At 36.0% G+C, this 26111-nt stretch overlaps 1 protein-coding gene across 3 annotated transcripts in view; it reads right to left on the reverse strand.

Annotated features, from left to right (window-relative positions):
* Window positions 1–242: 242 nt before the first annotated feature.
* The window catches only part of Tox (thymocyte selection associated high mobility group box), a 299513-nt gene continuing 273644 nt past the window's right edge, over window positions 243–26111 (reverse strand). For all 3 annotated transcript variants that reach the window (XM_040293974.2, XM_005322978.4, XM_021724922.3), the window contains 4 exons: window positions 20456–20536; window positions 9597–9983; window positions 2959–3110; window positions 243–2612 (listed from right to left, as the gene is read on the reverse strand). In XM_040293974.2, the coding sequence (XP_040149908.2) occupies window positions 2576–2612; window positions 2959–3110; window positions 9597–9983; window positions 20456–20536 (657 nt within the window). In that variant the 3' untranslated portion in view covers window positions 243–2575. The remainder of the gene's footprint in view (window positions 2613–2958; window positions 3111–9596; window positions 9984–20455; window positions 20537–26111) is intronic.

Raw genomic sequence — 26111 nt, forward strand, 5'->3', positions numbered from 1 at the left:
GAGCACTTCAGGCAGACGTAAAGATGGTGGGTTTAAAGATGGCAGATTTCTCAGGCAATGACTCAATGTTGGAGGGCCTCAGACAGGTGAGAGGGCACTTTCAGAGTTTCAGGAAAGAAGACAGGAGGCCATGGTAGCTGCTAATCCCTACTATGCCAATTCGCTTCTGCCCTGAGATTTATTTGGGATTTCTCATTTGGGCCTGCCTTTTAGAGACTGGTGGATCACCAAAGAGAATACGGTCACGCATGGTAAGAGTTTTTATTGATGATGTATTTTCTTTTATTTACATTTGTTTTTACTGTATTTGGTATTAAATTTCAACACTCTCTCTACCCTGGTTGCACACCTGCTCTGGAGAAGCTGTAAACAACATCGCACTTCCCTGTACAAACCGCCTGTCGAAGTCAAAAGCTGCTTATTCTCATCCCGGTAATTACCTTCTCAGTTTAGACTTAATGCAAGAGAAATTTTTACTTTATCATAATATAATCAATAAAAGACATTAGTTAATTAGTAGTGCTGGTATATTTCTAAAATACTAAACAGACAAACAATAAACTGTGAACTTAATCACATGAGTTCTTATACAGTTTCAAGACAGGAAAATTAGAGCTCTCAGCTACAGTCATTTTAATAATCACATTGGATCTGCATTATTTATTAGTTATTACATGCTCAAGTGACTCAAGGTTGTACAATGCCTAAAATCATTCCAAAGCAAGCATACCTTTTGTCTTTTTAATTCTGACTGGGTTACATAATGCATATATTTGTATTTCGTTAAACTGCTAGATTCATTTCGCACATTCCACGAAAGAGACATTAACCATTCTTTGGATTTTCAACCAGGTTAACTTAGCTGATAGCCTCGTGTAAGGGAATAATTTTCTAGCTCTCTCTCTCTCTCTCTTTTTTTTTTGGTGTAAAATCTATGCAAATCCTCATCCAGATTTTCAGAATTTTTGGTCCTCCCTAGCTAATCTCTCAGAATTCTTTTTGGGAAGAGAAGTTGCTTCTAGAGACACAAGAGACAGCAAGAATGTCAGATCCATAAAAACAGCTTTCAAATTTGGAATGCGTTTCCTTTCTCTTTTGCTGTCTGATTACTCACCTTTCATTTCTAGGTTTCTTCCTAACAGTATGTTTCCCTTTGTTCCTTTCTTTGCATGGATCTGTTCTTACATGTTTGGGAGACTTTGTGAGAAGCATGCAGCTTGAGTTTTAGGTGACTGGACTTGAATTTTATGGGGTGTGTGTGTGTGTGTGAGATTTTCAGAATTGACTAAAATCAGCTGAGAACCCAAAAGCAACTCTTTTTAGGTAGAGGATGTGTGTGTTTAGTCTTGGAGCTGTGTGACTTTGGGGGCAATTTTCCATTATATTGAAGAAGAAAGAAAGTTCTTAAGGAGAATAGTTTTTCATTTGCATCAACCGAAGAAATGCAGAAATAAGGACTGGTTACTTTAACTTGCTGCTAAATGAAAAGCAGGTTTGGCTTTATTCATGTCACTGTAAAAACTAAATAATAAAGTATTCACACCAAGCGTGAATTTTTTTTTTTTGCCAGCAAAAGTTAAAACATCAAAGAAACCTCTTTCAAATACTAACAAATTTACTTACAAACACCTATATTTATTATTTCATAAATAGGCGCAACAGGTTCCATAAAAAAAGATTAAATACAGACACAGTATGAAGAAACAATAATACAGAGCCATATGTAAAGGTTATAATTTAGCTGTTTCCAATCTGTTTCTGCATCTAGTAAGATACCAGGTAAGCATTTGGCAGTTTTATACATAAAAGGACTTAAATGACATTTACTAACCATTACACAAAAAGTGATACAAAAAAGCAATTTTTCTGCAGTACAAAATAAATGGGTTTGCGCTTCCCTTAACACTAGTTTCTTTTTGTCTGATCAATGAGACAAAGCCAATTTGTTTTTAAATTAAAATCATTTGGGAATACTTTTTTTTTCAAATATTTTGAAAATATAGAACTATTAGTTGTTTTAAAAATGAAGTAAAAATATGAATGTTTGCCAATTTAACCCCTATCGTGAAATCAATAAACTGGGATGAGCCAGTTTCAAATTACAATTTAGCTACAAAAACATTCACATTTTATACTCTAGGAGAGTGTAACATAGATGCTATTTACAAACTTGCTATGACTGCTACATCAAGCCATTTAAAAAGTCTTTAGTAGTTTCATATAAACACCCATTATGAAAACCAATGGAAAATCCAGGACTGTTATCCGAGACATCTACAGTTGCTAAGGCAGTTACTAGGGCGCAGCACTTCACAGCAAAAAACCAACATAAAATCTGAATGGTCCATATTTCCTTCGGGGAAGGAGGAAAAACAATGTCCATAAAGGATTAAAAAAATAATAAAGAAGCATGACTATTTCTTCCAGAGTGGGTGACCCACAAGCTCAAATGGTCCTAAGTGCTTAGCAACTTGTATTTTCTAATAAAATGGAGAACTGCCTTGGCTGTACAAAGCAATCCATGGTGAAAAGACTTCCCTGAATTCCTCAGTGGAAAGAAGAGGTGTTCAGATTTTCAGGTAAGGTACAGTGCTTTGTCCCTCTGCATGCCCCTGTGTGGAGAGAAAACAGACAATTTCTTGTTACAAGACAATCTGCTCCAGGGGACAGCCGGGGTCAATGGCTTTGAGTTATTTGCTCTAGCTCGAGGGATGGAGTTATGTACTGGGAAAGGGCATGGGTAGTTAACCTACATTTAAAGCGAACAGTGATCTAAAGGTATTCATTCTTGGAAGATCTAGAAGATGGCTTAAATTGTTTCTGGAGAGATGTCTTTGTCTTTCCTGAATGAACAACCATCCCAGATAGCAGTTTTGAAAGCTGGAGTAAAACAAGAATCCACTAGGACGCATGCTATGAATGCTGTTTACCACCAGGTGGCGACTGCTGGCTGCTTACCCACTACTGCAGTAGTCGTTATTCCAGTCCACAGGCTGTGGGGGAGGATTTCTGCACCCCGAACGCACATACTCCATTGCTTGGGTGACAACTTGTGCGGCTGTGGATGTAGGATTGATAATAGTCTGATAGTCAGGTTGAAGAGTAAATCCCTGAAGGGGAAAAAAATGCAAGTCCACAAATAAGGATCAAAGTGCCTTTTAAAGAAGAAATGCAACTAAATATTTATTAATTCTTTGCAAACACCCTAGACCTTGCTCCTGTCACTGTCAGGGCAAGCCTTTGGGAAGGGCCCAGAGAACTTAAAACAAATGCAGAAAAGAAATGCCCCAAACTCGGGTCTACTTACCTTTCCTTCATCTAGCCATGTGTCAGAAAACCTTTAATTATACTCTTGAGCAGATAAATTGACTTGAGAAACAATTTAAAACATAGAGAAGCTAACTCAATCAAAACAAAGGGAGAAAAAAGCTTAAACCCCTCAAAGTTTGTTTTCTATCAAACCTAAGGATACATTAATAGTTAATCCCCAGAATATGAAACAGAATCTTTTTTTGAAGGATTCAGGCAGCAGGTGGCTGAGTGTCTTATTAGACTACACCTATTCACATATTGTTCTCAAACCCCTTTTTCTTCATTCAATCACAAAGAGACCATCTGCTTCTTCTTTTATTTGTATTTCTTTCTCAGCTAAAAAATTTCAACCAAAGCTTTTTAACAGTTGTTGGACTAATATAGGGAAAGAGATGCAAAACAACTTGCCGTTCGAAAACAGAGAGGGAAAAGTGTAAGACAGAGAAAATATTTTTTAATTGAAAAGTCTATTAACCAGCAAACAATAATCGGACTTCAGGAAGATTCCTTGAATTCACTAGTATGGTGAAGTGTTGACTTTTAATCCTAGCAAAGCTATTAAAAACTCAAGGACAGAATCTCTGAAGTATATAGCTATATCTGGCACACAAAAAGCATTATATGCAAAGATTTATTTTTAGCTTATGTGGTGAATTCAAGAGCAGCATAAGCAAGCTTTGCTGCAAGTGACTGAAAAAAGCAACTTAATTAATCTTGTGGTTGTCTTGCAACAGATTCCATCCATGAGTTTTAACCACTGAGAAATCAAGAGATTTCAGAATCATTCCCTATTTACTTGGAGGAAGTTTTTGATGACCTAATATTGTTGAATTTTTACTTTTCTTAAACTCAGCAGGATACTCAGAGGATTGATTTTTTTTTTTTAACTAAGGATATTTCCTTAGACTTTAGTTTATGTTTGGATGTCTCCAGTGTAATGACTCCAAGACAATACCTACTAGCAACTGTCTTCAACTCTCAATATAGGATTTAAGATATTGATTTAGTTTCCATTCAAATGATAGACTTGGAACCAATGTCTACCCTCACTCCCACCCAAGCTAAAATTCTGGATATTGGGAAACTGTCATTGAAGAGTGGAGAATTCATCCAGACTGGGTGTTTGACCTTATATAGACTAAAAATTTTCTAAATTAACAACTGATTTGTGGGAAATAAGTTTGTCTGTGTATACACCACCTCTAGCTCAAACTGTAAATGTCTTCTAAATGAGAAAGTGAAAAGAGGTCTAACTGGTAATTTGGGAGTCCTGTCCTTTCCAGGCAGAAATCCTCTTTCTCTAGACTTGCCCAGATTTCCAACATGGCGGGAGTCTTACTTAATGAAATGTCTTCATTTCCTTAGAGTCCTGTTATCTTGTCCAGCATTCTTGACTTCCTTCCCTAGTGTCTAGTGTGCTCCTGGGCAAAGGGCAGGAGAGAGCTTTGAGGGAGCATTGTGTTGACTTCCTTTATTAAGTCCCCCTTGTAAGGCTGCCTTAGGGGACCCTGAGATCTGACGGTATTTACAGTGCTTACTCGATATTCTCAGGGCCTAGCCCATAGTAGTGGCTCAATAAATTATATCTTTCAATAAATAAAGTTTAGTACAGATTACTCAATGCTACTGTTAGAAAGCATCAGGGTGGATAAACGTGTAAATGCCAGGGTTTTCCTATCTTTTTAATGTAAAGTTCTCCATATTGGATTGTTACACAATGGACAAAATAGAACCTAAAAGCAAACAAGTATCAAAACAAAGAGTAATTGAAAATATCTTGAGTTGAAGGTATGGAAACATGAAAAAGCAACACACACACACACACACACACACACACACACATGCACACACACACACACACGCACACCCTAAACCATCTTTTTTCCCCCATTCTGTGAAAAGAGATCCTTAAGTTTGGTGAGAGAATATCAGGCAAATATTAATTTTTAGATTATTAGTTAAAATTAAATGGATGACTTCAGTTTATAAACCTAAATTGTATTCTAGCTAGAAAGTTCAAAGATTAAAAATTTAGCTAAAATTTAATATAAATTTAAGGAAATCACTAATATCAAAACTTGCAAGAACCAAGAAATATACAGGCAAAGGCTGAAGTAACATTATTTAACACTATTTTACTTTCAAGTTGGAAAATGAAACATGCTTCTGAACATTATATTATAAAGAGATGCTGAGGTCAAACTTAGAGCTAAGTACATTTTTATAACTGATGTAAATTGGAAAAAAAACAATGATATACACTTTTTGGAAAATGTTTGCTTAGCAGTCTAATTAACCAAGACTGAATATTTTGCATTTTAATGCTCAGGAGAAAAATCACCAACTGTTTTGTAGCATGCCTGGAATTTTAAATTTCATTTTCTGGTGCCAGATTGAAATAAAAATAGGAAACATGATAAAGATTAATTTGATGTCAGAAGGGACATTTGCTCTTTAATTAGATTTCTGTAGCCCTAGCAGTTTTGTTGTGCCACCATAGCAAGTCCGAAAAATCCTACAGCACCACCAAACAGTGATCCTCATATCCACACTTTACTGGAAATTAATTTCATTTCCTGCCTGTCTGGAGAGGTATTTTCAACAGGGCGTCAATGTTTTTTGTCTTCACGACTGATTTATTCATCAATCTCAATGTGATTTTTTTTTAAACCTTTAAATTACACCCAAATCCTAAAGCAGCTGTTTATTACACAAGGAAATTGAAAATCTGTCCATGTGATATCATACAAAGATTTTTTTTCTTAAGGTTATAAAGGAAGTTGACAGATATTAATGATTTCTTCTCTTGACCTCATTCGACAATACAGTGAGTAGAAAAATAGGTGTAAAACTGGATCCCCCCAAAAAAGAGGTTCCTGGGTTCCGTGTATAAAATATTATTCTAGAAAAAAAGTGAAACTATTACTCCTGGGGGACTATACAACCATTTTGTAGGATACATTCATTTTCAAAAGGGTAATAAAATAGCTAAAGTAATACTGAAATATGAGACATTCTTTTAAAAATACAGTAGTCATTTACTTTCTTTTTTCTCTCTCCTTTGGGGTGTGTGTGCGTGCACGCACACACATGGAAACACAATCCACATACTAGTAAGCAAACATCTTTGGACAAAGGTGTTTTGGATGATGAATCAGACAGGTCAAATTTTATCCGCGACTTGGGTTGCACACACACCAAAACCATCACTTTTTTTCCCCCCATTTTATGAAAATAGGTCCTTAAGTTGGGTGAGAGAATATCATGCAAACATTTTTTATTTATTAGCTAAGATTAAATGGGTGACTTCAGTTTATAAACACCAAATTATGTGCTACCTAGAAAGTTCAAAGATTGAAAATTTAGTTAACTTCAGCATCTAAATTTAAGCAAATCATAAATACCAGAAGAATCATAGACCAAGAAATCTACAGGCAAAGCCTGAAATAACATTATTTTACTTTTAAGCTATAAAAATGAAACATACTTCATTTTCCTGGTAGACTGGGACAACATGTACAGGCTGAAGTCTCACTGATGACCTGAATGTTGTTCCCAACAACTCTTGTGATTGTAACAGATTAAGACATTCTGGGTTGATGGACTTTTTGATCTCAATTTTAGTATGATTGTCCTGTGGGGTCTGTCAGTCTCCTCAATCTGCAGGCTCCTGCTCCAGTGACCTGCTGATGACTCTTACCCTGTCCCCACCTCTTTCTCCTCATCCACTTGCTACCCATTGACCTTTCCATCTCTCAGGCAAGACAACTTTATAGTGACCTTGGCTAAGGGAGACTTCCATAAGGAAATGGATCCTTTTGCTTGCCATAAAAATTTTGATTTCAGAACTAACTGGGATTTACAGACCCTCCAAATTCTTGGAAGAAACAAGTTTTCTAATACAAAGGTTGCTATTCTACAAGAGTAACTGATAGCAAGGGGCAACAAGCCTAGCATTAAGAATTCAGGTTCTGCGTACATTTTGGGATCAAATTTTTGACACACACACGTCAGTTAGTGCATTAATCGCCAGGATATATAAAGAACTCAAAAAACTTCACACCAAAAAACCAACAACCCAATCAATAAAGGGGCTAAGGAGCTGAACAGATACTTCTCAGAAGAAGATATACACTCAATCAACAAATATAAAAAAAAAATTTTCAATATCTGTAGTAATTAGAGAAATGCAAATCAAAACTACTCTAAGATTTCATCTCATGCCAGTCAGAATGGCAGTTATCCAGAATACAAACAATAAGTGTTGGCGAAGATGTGGGGAAAAGGTACACTCATACATTGCTGGTGGGACTGCAAATTGGTGCAGCCAATCTGGAAAGCACTATGGAGATTCCTTAGAAATCTGGGAATGGAACCATCATTTGACCCAGCTATCCCTCTCCTTGGTCTATACCCAAAGGACTTCAAAACAGCATACTATAGTGATGCAGCCACTTCAGTGTTTATAGCAGCACAATTCACAATTGCTAAACTGTGGAACCAACCTAGATGTCCTTCAACAGATGAATGGATAAAGAAACTGTGATACATGTACACAATGGGATATTACTCGGCATTAAAAGAGAAAAAAATTATGGCATTTGCAGGTAAATGGATGGAGTTGGAGAACATCATGCTAAGCAAAATAAGCCACCCCTCCACCCCCGGGGCCCAAACCAGGTGCTGAATGTTTTCTCTGATAAGTGGATGCTAATCCATAATGTGGGGAGGTGCATAGGATGAGTGGAGAAACTTTGGATGGGGCAAAGGGGAGTGGGGGGAGGGGAAAAGGAGTAGAAAAGATAGTGGAATGAGAAGGACATCATTACCCTGGGTACATGTATGATTGCACAAATGGTGTGACTCTACTTCGTGTATAATCAGAGAAGTGAAAAATTCTGCTCCATTTGTGCACAATGAATCAGATCGCTTTGTACTGTCATGTATAACTGATTAGAACTGATGAAAATAATAAAAACACACCTAATTATTTTGGTTTTGGTGTCTAAATGCCTAAAATAAAACCTAATTTTAAATATATATAAGAATTCAAGCTCTGATTTCTGAACAGATTCAGGTTTGAATACCAGCTCTGATTTTGTGAGTACATTATTTAACTCTGCCAAGCCTCAATGTCCTCATCTGTAAAATAAAGATGATGCTGGTATCTGAACTGTAAATTTTCTGAGAAGATGAGCTAAAAGTATTAAGGTCTACTAATACCTGTTAATAATAATAATGATGATGACGATGATGATTATGAATTTGGGACTACATATATTTGATTTTTCTTTCTGCCTCTTCTCTCACCAAATTTAAGCCTGAAATTTCATAGACGGCTAGATACTAATTCTTTAGGAGAACTGTGTTTACATATTTACATAAAGATCTGAGGACAAAGAGTAATTTGACTATAAAAGTGATAGCTGAATTTGCTACAATTTTTAGGTTTTTCCCTTCTTTAAAGACAAGTTTTTAGTATTTTTGAATACTGTATGGTCAACTGAGTTTACATGGTTTGCTCCTAATTTCCAAATTTTGAAATAACATCAAAATCTAAGCTAAGCTAAGATTTCCCACAAATGACTTCAATAATCGAGAAATGAGTAAGGAGGTTCTCAGACCGCCAGATTTTCCAGTTTATGCAGAGGTGAGCTCCCTTTATTTCTTTCTTTATATATTTTTTTATGATGCTAGAGATCAAACTCAAGGCTCGGTGTATGCCAGGTAGGTGCTCTACCTCTGAGCCCCAGATATCCATTTTTAAATAAAACTCTGGTTAGAATGTTTAGTTCTTAAAATTTTCAGGGTTCCATCAAATTTGCTATTGAACCTGATTTTATTTTAGAGCATTTATTGGACTTAATTGGCAGACCAGTCAAGATGTTCTCATCTACAAGCAATATTTAAAAAACATATATAGAATTTTCTATTATAAAAAGATCAATGGCAGTATGTGACATCTCAAAATAATAAATATACTCTACTCAAGAAACAGAACAAAAAGGGGATTAGAAAGATAAAGCAAAATGGATATCTTGGGGAAGAAACCAGTGATTATGAAAAGCAACTATCAACTGCTAGGATGACATCATGTTCCACAAACCCATCCCTTGTCAATTACATTATTTTTTTCATCAACAGATATTTGTAGAATATTTTTGATTCTCCATTTAAATAGAAGAGAAAACACATGTCCCCCAGCCTCCACTGAACGAACAGATCCCTCTCCCAGCCCATCAGAAGAGGAGTACTGATTCTAAGTCTGGAGCTATGGTGCTTACTTGCTGCATGGTGGGTGAATGTAAGGCAGACTGGACCTGCATGGGGAGCTGGTTCCCAAGGGGCTGCTGCATGGTGAGTGGCTGGTGCTGCTGCATGCTGAGATGCTGGTGGAGAGGTGGGCTGATCTGGAGGGGAGGAGGGGGAGACACAGCCATGTTTGCTATAGAGACAGTCACTGGCATTTGGTTATTCGGCTTGGGTGCGATGTTCCTGGGGAGACTAGAATGCATGGCAGTTAGGTGAGGATTCATTCCAGGTTGTTGGTGATAGTGCGAACTTAGGTACAGAGCTGAGTGGGCCTGGCTGGGCCCATGGAACACTGACGGCTTGGAACTGATCAGCTGAGGAGCTTGAGACGTCTTAACATCGACAGGTTCACTGTAGCTCTGTGGAAGAAACAAATGAGAGAAGGATTAGAAGTAGGATCCATGGAACACGGATTTGATGAACAAGATGCTCTGTGAGCTTATGCACGAACTTTCGTGAGAATCAACACCCATGGCTATTCTTGACTCTCTTATCTAAGAATTCCTCCATCGTTATTTTTAACATAACTTATACAAGGCTGAGTTTAATTCTATCTCTTTTATGAAATCTAAAACAATCTGCAGTGACATTTTATTCCTTTGCTTAAATGCTAAGCTCTAACTTGTGGACTCTTCTCCTCATCCAAAGATAAAAAGATGGGGGGTGGGTGTAGGAAGGATGCCATCATCAGTCTAATGGAAAACACAATATAGCTCACTTTCAAAGTAATTCAGTTCTGCAGTTCTCATATTGATTAGGTGTTTGGCCCCCCTCCCCCTATATTCTCACGGAGCCTTGGCCTAGATATTTGCACAAAGAAAACAAAACTGGTTGCTGGAAATGGCTATGGAAGAAAAAGTTCTAAAATACCTTTCTGAAGTCATATAAAATCACATTAATATGGCTTCAAAGTAACCACGAAACTCATCTTGATTTTTTTTTAAGTTGATGATGAATTATCCTCCTTAATGAAGTGGATAAAAATAATCTCTCTTAGAAATTTTATAATCCATCATAAATTAATATAATTTTGCCCTAATTTTTTTCTACACCTGCATAGGGTCATTTCCTAATAATCTTTTAATTGACTTCAACACTCGACATTTCACTGGGAGCTGAAAAGAATCAAGAATTACCTCTTGGACACTTTTTCTCCTACTTTTGCTGAGAGAAAGAGACTGACCTAACAAATGGGGAAAGGTAAAATCAATGAGAAGAAAAAATGCTAAGATGTTGTTCTGGAGAAAGTCACATTGTCAAAAGAAGGTCTGGTGCATGCAAGTATGCCCTTCCTCTGCAACTTTAATGTCACTCTTAACACTTTCAGACGTCAGTTAATGTCTTGTTGCTTTTAGCACTTTGGGGACTGCTGGTCTTTCCTGTCCCTCCGGCTCAGGGTCCCACTACCCAGGCATTTGAAGAAACTCAAGCCAGTTAGCTGAATTATAACAGGTCAGCCTGCAGCACTGGTAGCCACCTGGTTAATCTGTCCTCAATAATGCGAACAAATTAAATTAAAACAATGATGCTGCATGTGTGCTCACTCTCAAGGTGGTGCTGGTCTGCCAGTAGTGGGTGAACTATTAACCCCATAACCTGTCTTCATAGCAAGGAGACATCACATGCTTGTTAAAACACACCAAGCCATGGAAATATGGATTTCCATGATGATCCCCTGCAGAAATATGATAAGGTATACTCAAAGAATCCACGCTCCCCCAAATGTCTTATTAGGACATTTTTCTGTGTGTCAATGTTGATGCAGCCTTCTGAAATAGGAATAAATGTTTAGCCTTCCCATCTCCTGCATTAACATTAAAAATGTAAAAAAACCATTTACCAAAAATTTTAAAGACTGACTTTAGACTAAAGAACCTTATTAAAGGTAGTACCTAAAAGGTACTTTTAATTTAAAAAAGTTTTTAGTTTAAAAATTATTTTAAAATTTTCATTTAAAAATTTTTATCATTGATGTGTAAAATAGTTAACAATTCACTTGAAAAGTCAAATGTGTTAATTGAGGTTGGGTAAACAGTGACTCCTTCTAAATCAGAAAAACATGTACTGCAATTGATAATGTCTCAAAAATTATTCCATATGTGTCAAGATCATATGTTTATTGTGTGTCTCCGTGTGGAAGTCATCTGGTAAAGTGTTTTTGTTGTGTTTGGATTGTGTCTCTTCTAGCTTATTACAAAAGGGCAAACTTCATATCTATTCATGGACTACATCAACTTCATACTGGAAAGAAATGGTATCTAATTCAAATTAATACATGTTGGTGCATTTTAATTTTTTGCTTTATCATTGTTTTTAATTTACAAAGAATAAAAATAATTGACATTTCCTATACAACCCAAACTAGGAAATGTATTTCATCATAAAATGTTTTCCTTTTTAATTTCTATGTATACCTTCTTACTAGGTAATAAGGTGATTATTGGCTACAGAAATAAAAATGTTGAATTTAAAAGAAATGGTGAATCCAATTTTTCTGAATTTTCCTTTTTAAATAATAGCATGTAGTCTACCCTATAGCATCTCGATAATAAATAGATAGATGAGAGCTAGATAAATAGAAAAATACACATCTGTATTCATAGAAATAAATAGCATTCTAAGTTGAGATACTTTATTGTCAACCTAATAAAGGCTCTCTTTGCTTATGGATGATTAAACACAATTTCTGTATTCAGACATTTGTCATTTACCTTCTTTATACCAAAGCATATAAAGACCAGTTCCCCCAAACCTATATTGAAATGATGGTAACTTTGAATCATCATTAAGACTATTATAACCTCAAAGAGATTCCAAAGATAATGATTCAGATAACACTTGGAATATAATTTTTAACAAGAGGGAGGAAAAGTTATATTTTTTCTCCTTTACTTTCTAAATCATTGAATGTGACATGCTAAACATCATGTTGAGCCACATCCCTATCCACGGTAGGCACTTCAATATGAGTTCTTGCTCTCTGTGTGGTTTTTTTTGAAACGTGAAGAAATTATTTTTCTTCTTACAGAATGAGGTAAACATAGAAACAGAGATGTTATGAATCCAGGAAGCGATTTTTTAAAAAATGGTGGGGACTTAAATCTGTAGTACATGCACACAGCATAGTGTAAAGTACATAGAGGACACACACGTTTGTTGAATGAGCGAAGGACAATTTGGGGGCAGTACTGTATGTAGATACTGTTGTCTTTGCTGAGACTTCTCACTTAGTCATGACTCGGAAAACGTACAGAATATTGGATTGATGTGCCCCATTCTCTACTCTTCTTTTAGCATGAACCACACACTTCCTGAAGTGTTGAGAAAATAAAGCCCTCAGTGTTGCCCTCTGACTAGGTACTCTGCACTTTGGGCCTCACTGGCTCCAGGCAGGACGACATCAGTGGAGGAGCTTACTGTGTTCCACCCACACTTTGAGAATTTGTGTCTTTATATAAAAGTCACTCATTTAGTTGGGGAAAAAGCTTGCTTCTACCTTCACTTCTGATTAATTATTAATCAGACTAATACAATAGGCCATCTATTAATTACATAGCTATTTCAATGTTTTAGAAGACAGAACAAGTTCATTTTCAATAGCAAACAGCTATGAATCCATAATCTGATTAAATGGAAATATGAAGAAATCATAAACTTAATATACTCTCACTACCAGTTCCTTCCAATTAAATTCTGAAAGCAAGGCTATAGTTTTGCAAATCAATTATACTGCATTTGAAGATCTCCAGACCTACCATTCAGAAATTAGAACTATTTTCTTATACATAGTAAACAATTTAAATTTGTTTCTACTTTTAAATAGATTAATCACTTTTACTTCACAATGAGTGTCTTGTGTTGGTCACCCGACAAATGTGATTTTTACCAGCATAAATTGAAAATTAACCTGTGAATCTGACATTTTTTTTTTTTTAGGGAAAAGTGTGTTCTTGCTCTTCATTTCTAAGTATTTCCATTTTTCTATTTGCCTTTAGGCCACAGATTCTGGAAGACATCAGCTATAAGCAAAAATGCAAGATAGGAGCAACAGAGACCATTGGGGTCTTATCTGCAGAGACTTCTTTTGTTGTGAGTGAAATGCATATAAGATACACCTCCATAAGCCCTAAGATATTCTTATTAACCAAGTTGATGTTATCCAAGATAATTTCAATCCCATTTACTTCCTATAATGAAGATAATACTGCACAGTGTATAAATGTCCCCATTCTGGGACAACCTGTGTTATAAAAATGAAAGATTGACAAAGTAATTGTTATTTAAAATAGCAAAGTATAAACACAAGACATAAAATTCAGTGGAAGCAACAATATAGGAGTTGCTGAACCAAATCAAATTAATAGCCCATCTAATTTGATTCTTGTTTTCAGCACTGACCAATACTTGACACATTGGAAATTAAACAAAATTTATGCACCTACTCAATTGTGCATTGTTACTTCTGGAAGGAAAATTCGTCCTGGTCCTTGCAGGTGATTAACTTATACCCTGAAGCATGAGATTTTATTGTCTTTAAATCACTATCTAGGCTTACAGAGCTGCAAATTTTATGTTAACAGTCATAAAATGATCCATTCCATTTGCAAATTCAGACTCTGTGTTTGTCTCAACAGCTCTCCCTGGCATGAATTCTATGTTTACCTCATTCTGTAAGAAGAAAAATCATTTCTTCATGTTTCCAATTCACTCTCCTTTAATGCAATCTGAGGGATTAAGTTTCTTTACTATCAATCATAGAAATAGAGAACTTCTTAATTTAATTAATATTGTTTTGTATTGTATATACATATAAAATATGTATATTTTTATATGTATATAATATACATATATGTACATATTATATACATGTATGTATATATAATATATAATATACATATAAAATGTATATTGTATATACATATATATAGTATGCATATATATGGTATTTTTTTTAAGATTTTGTTATTTTGGTAGTTAATGAACTACTCCTTAAGGCAGAAACAAAAATCTCAATTTGATGTGTGACCTTAAAGTAAATGAATCCTATTGCTTTTACTTAACATACCAGAATACAACCATCCAAATTCTGTCTCCTCCTGGGTTGGCACTCATGAGAAGCTGTACTCTTATTTCAATAATGCTGCCTTTTTTTGGGATATTTGGGAACTTCCCTACTGGAATTCTCTTCAGAGCCTGTGGGACACTGTTTTACATATCCTCAGACAACTCTTTGTCTTTTGATGGCAATTTTGATTTTTGGAAACAGCTAATAGTCAGTGGAAGCCAAGGCTGTGGGTTCCATGTAGGTGATGTTTGGGGAAAAGAATGAGATGTGAAAACTATGTAACAAGATTGATTTTCTTGTGTGGCTCATAAACTTTTCCTGATTGCAATCCTAAAAGAGGAGTTTCAAAAAATTTTTTGAACTCTGGGAGCAATAATAAAATGGGTTTGTAACCTCCCCTGGTGACTACTTTGAATGCAATACTCATTTGGGGAATTATAAATTCTGGTCTATGTGGTAAAATGAAAGTAGTTCCATGGCTTTAAAGTTATACATTATTTTCAGCATAATAATTCAGACTCATGTCTAAGAATTTCTTTGTCTATGGAAAAACTACATTTCCTTAAGCTTTACTTAACAGCTCAACTGAATGTGACCTGGAATAATGTGTAAAAATTGCCTAAGTCAGGAAGCCCCAACCTTGTAATCACATATAGGGTTCAAAAGACCATTTCAATTAAGAAACCCTTAGAGATGAATATATTTCTGTTTACACTTAGATACTATTTCTTATTTTTATAAAGAGATGAAAGGATGATGTAAAAATTATTTTTAATGTTAGCTTTTAAATATCTTTATATCAAAGTAGTTTTAGTTTAGTTTTTTTTTTTTTTTTTGAGGTGGGGTACTGGGGATTGAACTCAGGGGCACGAAACAAATGAGCCACATCCCCAGCCCTATTTTGTATTTTATTTAGAGACAGGGTCTCATTGAGCTGCTTAGCACCTCACTTTTGCTGAGGTTGGCTTTGAACTCTCAAATCAAATCCTCCTGCCTCAGCCTCCAGAGCCACTGGGAATACAGTTGTGTTCCACTGAGCCCAGCTATACAAAGTAGTTTTGAAGCTAAATTAAAAATATGACCCAGCTAAATTTTCAATGATACACAAATCTTTTCCTACTCCTTTGCACACCTATAATGCTAAAAATAAAATTAACAAGAATTGCTTACATTTATTAAGCGCTTCCTGTGTTCAAAATCCTGAACTACAGAGTTCATCATTAAATATTTAAAATTTTATTTTATGGTAGTAAGAATACTTAACATGAGATCTATCCTCTTAAATTTTTAGGTGGGCAAAAATTGATTGTTTACTAGGATACAAGAGATCTCTAGAGCTAATTCATCTTGATTAGATGAGACTTTAGGCCTTTTGATTAGCGGCACCCCATTTCCACCCCAGCCTCGTGCAACCACCATTCCACTTTTTGAATTTCTACATTTGATTATTTTAGATGCATCACAGAAGTGGAATTGTGTAGCACTTGTCTTTGTGCAAATGACTTATTTCATTTAGTGCAATGTCCTCAAGTGAACCATGTAGTTTATATAGATTTTCTTATTTTATCCTCCTGGAAATTCTATGACATAAATGGTGCCTTCTCTGTTTAACACTTGAGCAAGTTGAGTCATGGAACATCTAAGTGACCCAATGAAAACACGGAGTTAGAAAGTAGAAAACCTGGAATTTGAACCCAGATTCCTTCATTCCCAGTGGCTCCAGACTTTTCTGTCCTCTGAGCACTCTCCAGTATGACAGTGGTGATTATTTTTGAGGTCCTCTAATATGGCTCCCTTAAACCCATACAGCCAAACTCTAGATAGGGCAGAAGGGTGGGAGGGGAAGGGAGGGGGCAGGGGGTTAGTAAGGATGGTGGAATGTGATGGACATCATTATCCAAAGTACATATATGAAGACATGAATTGATGTCAAACTGCTTCATATATAACCAGAGATACGAAAAATTGTGCTGTATATGTGTACAAAGAATTGTAATACATTCTGCTGTCATTTATTTAAAAAAAAAACCCATACAGAAATGTGGAGCTTGAGGGTACCTCAGAGACCTTCAATTCTCATTTATAAGCTTCTGCTTTTATATTTCTTAAGGAAAGAAATTTTTTAGTACAACAATTCCAGATTTCAGCAATGCCCCGATCTGATTAATGCTTCTAGTTTGAAATGGAACCTACAGCGAGAAAATGGACTTTGAGTCATCTCTGTCTTATGTCTAATTTCCACTGCTGGTTTGAGCACCCTCTCTATTTTGCGGGTTTAATAAACTTGAATCCTCTCTTCTCTGCTACTACCTTTTCATCTTTGATATTTTAGCAATTATTTTCCCTTTCTCACCTCTCCCTTTACTAACTTACAGAGTGTAAAATTGGGTAAGTTATTCTGGGGTCTACCTAACTCTGTTTGCAAGACTCCATGCTCCTATTGATGGGTAATTGCAGCATGCTGGAACCATGGGGAGTAGCCCAACTGGGCATTTCTGTCACTGGTTCCACATGACCAGGTGAAGCAGCCACTCTTCTGGGACAAGGTGGTACAAAGTAGTGGCTTCCAAATTCTTTGCAGGGCCAGATTCCCTGAAGGTCTCTGGTTAGTCTCTAGATGCAGTGATGTGGTGTGACAGCTACGAGTACACAGCCTGCTGGATTGTACTCTAAACTGTTCATATCTAAAAGGAGGCACAGAATTTTATCAGAGAGAATAAGAGGCACCAGTTCTAAGGATGCAAATATTTGACAATTGCTCAGGTAGAGAAAAGCCTAGAACCTTTGGACCAGGACACTGAGGAGTGAGTCCTCATTCTGCTACTAGTGTTCTTTCCTCACCATAGGCAAGCTATTTAGTCTCTACCCAGAGAGAGCAGGGCTCTCAGAAAGACCAAAATAGGACTTGAGTCACACCCCCCCCCCCCCCGACAAAAAGAAAAGGAAGAAGGGCCAAGGGGTGGTTTAGATCAATGCCAACTTCATCACTGTGTCTCTGTTTACCTGAGTGCTACTCTTCCTCTTTAGTGAAATGTTGGGAATCAAACCTACTTCAAGGAGTAAGGCAAGAGTATTAAGGGAACTCCTGCACATAAAGTGATCCTTTAAAAATGTCCACCTATTCATGCCATCCCCTACTGAAATCCACTCAGTGGCTTCCCTTCCAAGTGAGAATAAACTCTGGTTCCTTTTACCATCCTGCAAGACCTTTGTGAAGGGCTCTTGTCCACCTTCCCAGGTTCATCTCTATCCATGCTCCTGATCACTTAGCTCTGGAAATACTGATCTCCTCTTAACTCAGAGAGATGTTTTGCACCCCAAAGTCTTTGCACTTGCTGAAGAGCTGCCTGTTCTTCTGTCCTCCTTGGATCCCCAATTTCAATGTTACCTCTTTCAAGAAACTATTGCAAACCCCGCCCAGCAGATCCTTTGCTTTATGCCCGTAGGTTCTAAAATACCTTGATTATTTATTAGTTTAAATTTTCACTATTGGTCTCTCAATATAACAAAAAGTTCTTAATGTCTAGGGAATGAATTTGCTGGTTCACCATTGCATCTTCTGAACCTGGCAAAGACCACATGCCCAGAAAAAAATTTACCAAATAAATAATGAATTAGTGGACAAATTTTTTTTAAAAAAAATCAACAAAGAGCCTGGCTGTCAACATGTGATTCCTTAGAATTTTAACTATTATATTATGAAGAATTTTCTCTTTGCTGCTTGCTTTAAGACTTTTGGAATAGGGAAATAATTTAAAACATGGTTAAAAAACCTATAATGTAGAAAAATATATGTTTAGATATGAATGGCTATTATTTTTGCCTAGTCACAACTAAAATTGAAAAGAAATGAATTTTTATATATGTACCATATGTTTTGGGAGGGTAGCTTGGTACATTTTCTGTAGGTGTGTAGAAGGTTATACAGCAAATACCTGCTCACATACAGCATCAAGAGAGTCATTTTTTCCCAACCTGGAAAAGTGATTGTAACTTTCCTTCAATTTGTATACCATAATAGATAGTTGTACATAAATAGAGATTCAACAGCTCTAGCAAAATCCCCACTGCCAAAGAGAAGAAAAATGTCAGAGTAAGCTGTAAAAAAAGTGCTTGGTTTCTTAAATGTAGAAACGGCAATTCGCAGCATTTATATAAATTGCCATATACTGGGGGTTGCAGCTCTGAGGCTGAATAGTGAGAAAAGTTGCAGCTAAGAGCAAATCTGAGGACACTTGTTTTGGAAGTAAAGGCTTAGTCAGTACTATAGCATTCTGGCAATCTGCATGTCATTAACCAGAGTGCTTTGTATTGGGACTGGAACTTCCTGTATTGATTTTCTCATGTGTTAAAATGCTCTGAAACTCTATTTAAAATGTTCAAAAATGAAACTTATCTTGGATGAGATAGAGAGAATTCATTTTTTCCAAGTCTCCTTTATATTTGGTCCATCGATCTGTAGCAATATCAATATGAGTAATGACTGAAAGGATCCAAGATTTGCTTATTTTCTGTTATAATTTTATGTGCATTCCGTGTATTATATTTATGTATATTTATCCACCAAATTTTGTTATGAGTTTATGTACATTCTGTGAATTATATATGTATATTTATATGTACATACATATACACCTATATGTATGTGTATATATATATGTATATATACACACACATATTTTGGTGTGTATACACACACACACACACATACACACACACACACACACACACACACACACACAAATGTGAAATGGTATCAGTAAAAAATACAAGAGTTAGATGAATTAGCAATGGTGAACTCTAGCCTGAGACAATGCAAGAGAGTTAGAAGGTTAAATCACGAATACTAAGTTTTCTCACAGTGTCATATTTTAAAAGTGGAATAGGCAGTCGAATTAGACCAACACTACTGAAATTCCTTATTTGTATTTTGCCCTCTTTCGTATTTTTCTGCATCAATCAATTCAGCATATATTTTCCTTAAAAAGAAGCTACTTCATATAATTATTTTAGAGTTGTTAGAATGGGAATGGATATTTGTGGATGAAAAAAAGGAAGTATTTCATGCGTGAATGAGATGAAGTCCAGAGCCCCAAGGTCACAATGAACAAATTAACAGCCAAGTCCAGACTTGAGCTGACACAGTGCCAAATCCTTCTAGACTCAACCCAGTCTTTCTGTGGTCACCTCCCTGAGGATTCTGCGAGGGGAAAATGCACTTTTAATAACACAAGACCAAACTGAGAAAATTCTTGAGTATTTCCAAGAGCAGGATTCGGTGTGTAAGATATTCTGAAGCACAAAACATTTTTAAGTGGTGTTTTTATTTTCAAACAAAATGATGTGATTTATTTCTTTCCTTCATGGCCAGCTTTTTTTTTCTTTAATCATGATGCAATGAGGCTGGAACTTAAAATAGTTGGCATCTCCTCAGTAAAGGCCAATGGGAAGGAGGGAGGTGATTTAAGAGTTGGGTATGGAGAAATGGAAAGTTGGTTCAGGATTAAGAATGTATCACGATTACTCTACTAAACCAAAAGTTCATGTGTGGACAGCTTTTTATGAAAAGCCAAGAGGGTGATGCTCTGATCTTTTAGTGATGAACAAATATTTCCATAACTTATAGCTTTGTTTAGGATGGTATTTTTTTCCCAACAAAGAAGACTGTGCAGAATGCTAGAGTGATCTTTTATGTTTTTAAATGACTATCAAAGTCTGCACGGAGATGGCCACAATCCTTCACAATACCACACAATTGCACGTTACCTTGGATACAAGGCTGGCTCTGTATGCTGCAAGTTGCTTCAGGTACTCCTTCTTTGCAGCCTCGGTTTTCTTTTTATAGACCTGTGACAACAACAAAGAGTCTTAAATTAGAAAGTGCATCTGCTTTTGTTTTCAGAGACATACAATACAGAATGATAATTGCACACACATACATATAATTATATAATAATATATATCTCCCTGAAGATAGTGTTTTCCCATGGAAACAAATTTGAAAGATCAGAAGTAGACAAGATAAGAAGATTAACAATGTTAAAATTTTACATTTTACATAATGCACATGAAAGGGCTTTATCTGGGTTACTTTGAGAACAGAAGTAGTTGGCTTAGATAGATAAAATTGATGAAGGTTCCCAAGGAAACCACACCTGAATAAATAATGTATTCACATTTATATGATGGGCAGACAATTCCACAGTGCTGTCATATCCTAATATTTATGTTCCATGCTAAATACAAAAACAAAGAGAAATAAAAAATGACATATCATGTTCAATAAGCCAATCAAAGGACATGCAATAGAGTTTGTAGTTGCATCATTAGTTTAAGATTTTTAGCATTGAGGTTCTATTTTCAAAGACTCCAGGAGTCAGGGGTCACAGTCAAGAACACATGTGGGAGTGGAAGGGGACCCCCAGTAGCTGAGGACCACATGTATGCCAGGCTTGCATAGGTCATGTCCCTTTCAACAAAACCACTGGAAGACAAGGATCCGTGGACACCTCATTCTGAAAAGACAACAATAGTCTAAAATGAATTTCCGTTTACACAAGTTTTCAGTTTTGAGAGGAAATCATCTTGAAAATAAAAGTAAAATCATCCAAAATTGGGCCAAAGAATGGAAAAAGGATTTGCTTGCATGCTAAAGGTCACATTGCTAAATTAAACAGAGAGGGGTCGTTGGATTGCAGAGTGAAAGATGGGCCCAGTGGTCATCTGCCATTAAGCTTGATTTTTTCAAGGTTTTAGACTATATGTTTGGCGATCTTTTGAAATGAGCCCCCCAAAGAACAAAAAATTTTTCAACATTGGCTGTGGAAACGAAAATGTGTTTTCCTTGATATGACTATTTTAAATTTCCCACATCTTGAATTTTACAGCAGGGCACAAGGCTTTCATACTGCTCAGCTCAAAACCAGACACTGGTTAGTATTGAAAAGTGGCTTTAGAATTCCTCAGAGTATTTAAATATAAATTATGTCTAGAGACCAAATATCTGCTAGCTGGCAGGAGAGGTCAATTTCTGGTTTCTAATGATGACTGTGGGTTGCTGAGCCCAGGCTCCAACTGCAAAATTCAAAATGTGAGAAAAATTATTTACTCACGAATATTTTAATTACAGCAGATCATTTTATTTAAGGTAAACAAATGACTAACCTTGTCAACAGAATTATAATAAGACCCTATGAAATGAATGTGCTAATTATTCTCCTGTAGGTAGGCCTTTAGGCTTGACTTTTACACTTGGCATTTTGGTGTAATAGAGCCAATTTTAAAAAGCCTCAAGAATTAGTGCAATATTAATCATATGATCATTTGCCCTCACTACTAAATAGGAAGCAAAAGAAGAAACTTTAAAAATTCTATTTAAGAGTTTTGAATTTTTTAAAGTGAAAAGGCAATAAATCTTTTGAGTCAAGTACAGAAGTATTTCAAAATTACAAGAATATTCTAAATTATTGAACTGACTTATTGGAATTCTCATTCAAATCCCTTTTTGAAAATTTACCCAAGAAAACAAGAGAAATGCTAGGGTGGAGCAAATGGTTTGAACAATACTCCATATCTCTTTCATTTGTTGTTTTTAAACAAAAAGTAGTAGAAATCTTGAGAGACTTCTGTTTATAATTTTTCCTTAAACCTCTTCCCCAGACACAATTTATAATTAATGACCTCAAACTGACAAAGTTTACATTTACTTTTAAAACCTTAAAACTGTTCTGAGAGAGTTTTCCTCCCACACAGATAGAAATACTATTGAGGACTTGGAAGGAAATATTTAGTAAATATATCTTTGATGGTCATACACATTTGTGTACCTTACAGAGTTGTATCATGTTTTTATTAATAGGCTACACCAGGTGACCCCATCAGTTAACTGGGGTTCGTTTAGCTTCCAAAGGTAAACAGAACACACTTTGGTTGTCAGCAGCGCCCAAAGTGTCATTGCTTAGTAGCAGCAGATGAGATGATATTGCCAGATGGCCTGATTCTAGCATCTCTCATCTTTCTTTCATTGAGTTTCTATTGAAACAGCAATAGTGTTTCTACGATGCTATCCTTTCATGGGGCTCCTGGCAGTTAACATTTCACAAAGTGTTAACTTTCCTGAAATTTGTTGATTAACAACCAGGGGAGAAAGGTGGTAACTCCATGCTTTTCAGGCTGAACATGTGCCCTGCTTTCACTCCAGGATCGATGTTGTTATGGGATACCTGACTAGCATTCAGAGTTCTCTGTTTTCTATAAATGGCTCCCTATTGGCTATTGATGATTGGCTATGTTGGGATCATCGTGTAAGTGCCTAAATGCCACTTTAGAAAAGAGTAAACTCATCACGTCACATTACATTGGATTAATGGATCCACTCTTTCCTGAATAGCTGCAGATGTTCAGAGGGAGAATTCAAAGGGGGGTCATTTCAGGAGGTATATTTCTGTAATTGTGTTTAAAGGGGAGTAGTCCAGATCAGAATTAAAATCCGAGGTGGTCTACACCACAATAATCAGAACCTCCACCTTTGAGAACTACCTAATGACTCCAATATACTACTCACTGTGTATTTCTCCTGATGTTACCTTTTAAAATTGGACAAGGATGTTGTTTGAATTTTATATTTAATGGAATTGTTCAAAGAGCTCAAATATAAGAGCACGATACTAGTATGTAAGAATTACAGACACACAAGGTAAGTAGGGGAAATTCTTATTTTAGAACATATTTTAAAATTTTTTTTCAGTAAAATGTTCCCCCAAAACGTTTCAAATCTTCCAAATGGAGAAAGTGCTCTATTTGAAAACACCACTAAGCTTGCAGGATTGCATTTGGCAATGAATGACCACTGCAATGATCAAGTGCACAAACCTAACCTATGAGGATGGGTTTGATTTATGTCAAAGTTAAGTTTCAGAAAGAAACAGTCTCTCTCTCTCAGGGAAAGACAAATATTTTAAAGGTATGTGATTCATACAGTAAATATTAGTACTCAGTTGAGCTACAAAATGGCTTCCAAATGGTCCACAGCTGTTTGAAATAAAGTGCAAAGTTGGCCAGATGAGGATTTAAAAATCATAATACATCATTTATCATTTTCCCCCAGCTCATCCAAACACTTTTGAATTCATCCTGCCCTAACTTAGTTATACGCTGTGGTTTGTTATTCCAAGAAAGCAACCATATCCTATTTAAGGATTGCATCTCAGTGGTTAAACTAAAACATATATAATGGCTAAACTAAAACATACGTAGATACACATCAAATGGCAACTTTGGAGAATCTAAATCCTGTTCGCGTGACCTAGTGATTCACCAAGTCATTTTTAAAATGCACTAAATACCAGCATGCACATGTTTTTATAGGCTGACGATCTCTAATTAAAATCAGCAGTTCCTCATCAATGAGGAAAACAGACTTAAACAGAAAAAAAAATTATACAATTTGTCCTTTCATTATTTCACTTTCTTCTCCTTCCCCAAACAAACAATCCATCCAACTCATACAAAAAAGCAACATCTTACAAATACCATTGAATTCTTTTTTAACTTCTTTTCTGTTCTGGCTCTTAATCTCTACTAGTGGTTTATTTCGACAGTTATTATAGTCATAAGCAAAAAAGTGTAAAATTCTTCCAATTCTGGATTCTATTCAAACACTGTAGAAAAACCTAATTTTTTTTTCAGTTTGGTTAAATTCTAATGTGATTTTCACAACAATTACCTATTTTAAAGGAAATGATTAGCAACATTGTTAAGTATAAAGAGGGATAATTTAATCACAATTCCCTGCTATGCTTTGGAAATTTAGAGTATATACCTTTGGTTAAGGCTGTTATTGTTTAGGTCAGCTGCAACAAGTGCATCTGTGTTGATATAGTGCTTAGCCCTTCACTGTGGTTAAATTTCCACCTTATGTTATTTGCTTGGCATTTTCTTTTTCTTTTTTTTTTAAAGAGAGAGTGAGAGAGGAGAGAGAGAGAGAGAGAATTTTTAATATTTATTTTTCAGTTCTCGGCGGACACAACATCTTTGTTGGTATGTGGTGCTGAGGATCGAACCCGGGTCGCACGCATACCAGGCGAGCGCGCTACCGCTTGAGCCACATCCCCAGCCCCTTGGCATTTTCTTAAAGACTCCAAATCAAGAATTTTTGCAAAGTTGCATTCAGAGGATAGGAAATAGGTAGTGTTTAAAAATGGGTTAAAAAAAATCTTGCCATGATCACTTTTGAGGACTTTTAATTCTAAAGGGTCTCAATAATATTGGTATGATCTGTTTCTGGGATGGTAGGAAACAGAAGCAAGCTCCTAGCCTTTAAAAATGACTATAATTCATATCTGCTGATTTAAGTGAGGATGACTAGGTAGGTATGATGTTGTTTAATTAATTTTAGCCAGTGGATTGAGTATCTGCTATGTTCCTACTATGTTGCAAGGTACTGAAGCTATGGAATAAAAATGTATTTAAAAATAGTCTTGACTGTGTGCATTTTTTTGTGTGTATGTGTCAGGCACTATATATGTACACACACACACACACACACACACACGTATAATCTTTAATTCTCTCAATAACAATGTTGCATTGATTGGGCACAATGGTGTACACTTACAATCCCAGCAACTTGGGAGGCTGAGGCAGGAGGATCACAAGTTCCAGATCAGCCTCAGCAATTTAGTGAGAACCTCAGTAACTCAGCAAAAGGCCCTGTCTCAAAATAAAATAAATGAATAAATAAAAAGGAGTGGGGATGTAACTCAGTGGTAAAGCACCCCTGGATTCAATCCTCAGTTCCCCATCTACCCCCACAAATGAATGATGTTACATTGGTATTATCATGCCCATTTTACAGATAAGAAAGGTCATACTAGAATGAATAACCAATTTACCCAATATCTTAAAGCCTGTATGTGGCAGGCAATACCATGGTGGGAATCCAAGAAATCTGGCAAAAATACACATCCATCTTTGTTTGCTCAGTGGCTCTGCCTAGTGGTGAGAACTCTCTTTGATGCCTCTGTGAGGTACACAATCACAGGGTCCTGTATCTTGTTTACTGCTGAAGCCCCAGCATGCAAGGAAGTCTTTGGTTCATAATAGGTGCTCATGAAATGTAGTCATGCAACACTAAACAACAGGGTATGGTCTAAGAAATGGACCTTTGGGTGATATTTTAGTATGGGGACATTATGAAATGCACTTAAACAAACTAAGACAACAATATCTCTAGGCAATATAATTTTATGGGACCATCGTCAATTATGCAGTGCATGACTATTTATTGAGTGTATAATCCCTTGAAAAGGATTTTTTCTGTTATGAATCAGCATTAGCATGAGCGCCAAGGACAAATTGCTAAATTGCATCTTCTAAGAGAAGATACATCCATGGAAATAAGAGGTTTGATGGACAGATATAT

This window comes from Ictidomys tridecemlineatus, chromosome 7 (genome assembly GCF_052094955.1).
Source record: "Ictidomys tridecemlineatus isolate mIctTri1 chromosome 7, mIctTri1.hap1, whole genome shotgun sequence".
Classification (NCBI taxonomy): domain Eukaryota; kingdom Metazoa; phylum Chordata; class Mammalia; order Rodentia; family Sciuridae; genus Ictidomys; species Ictidomys tridecemlineatus.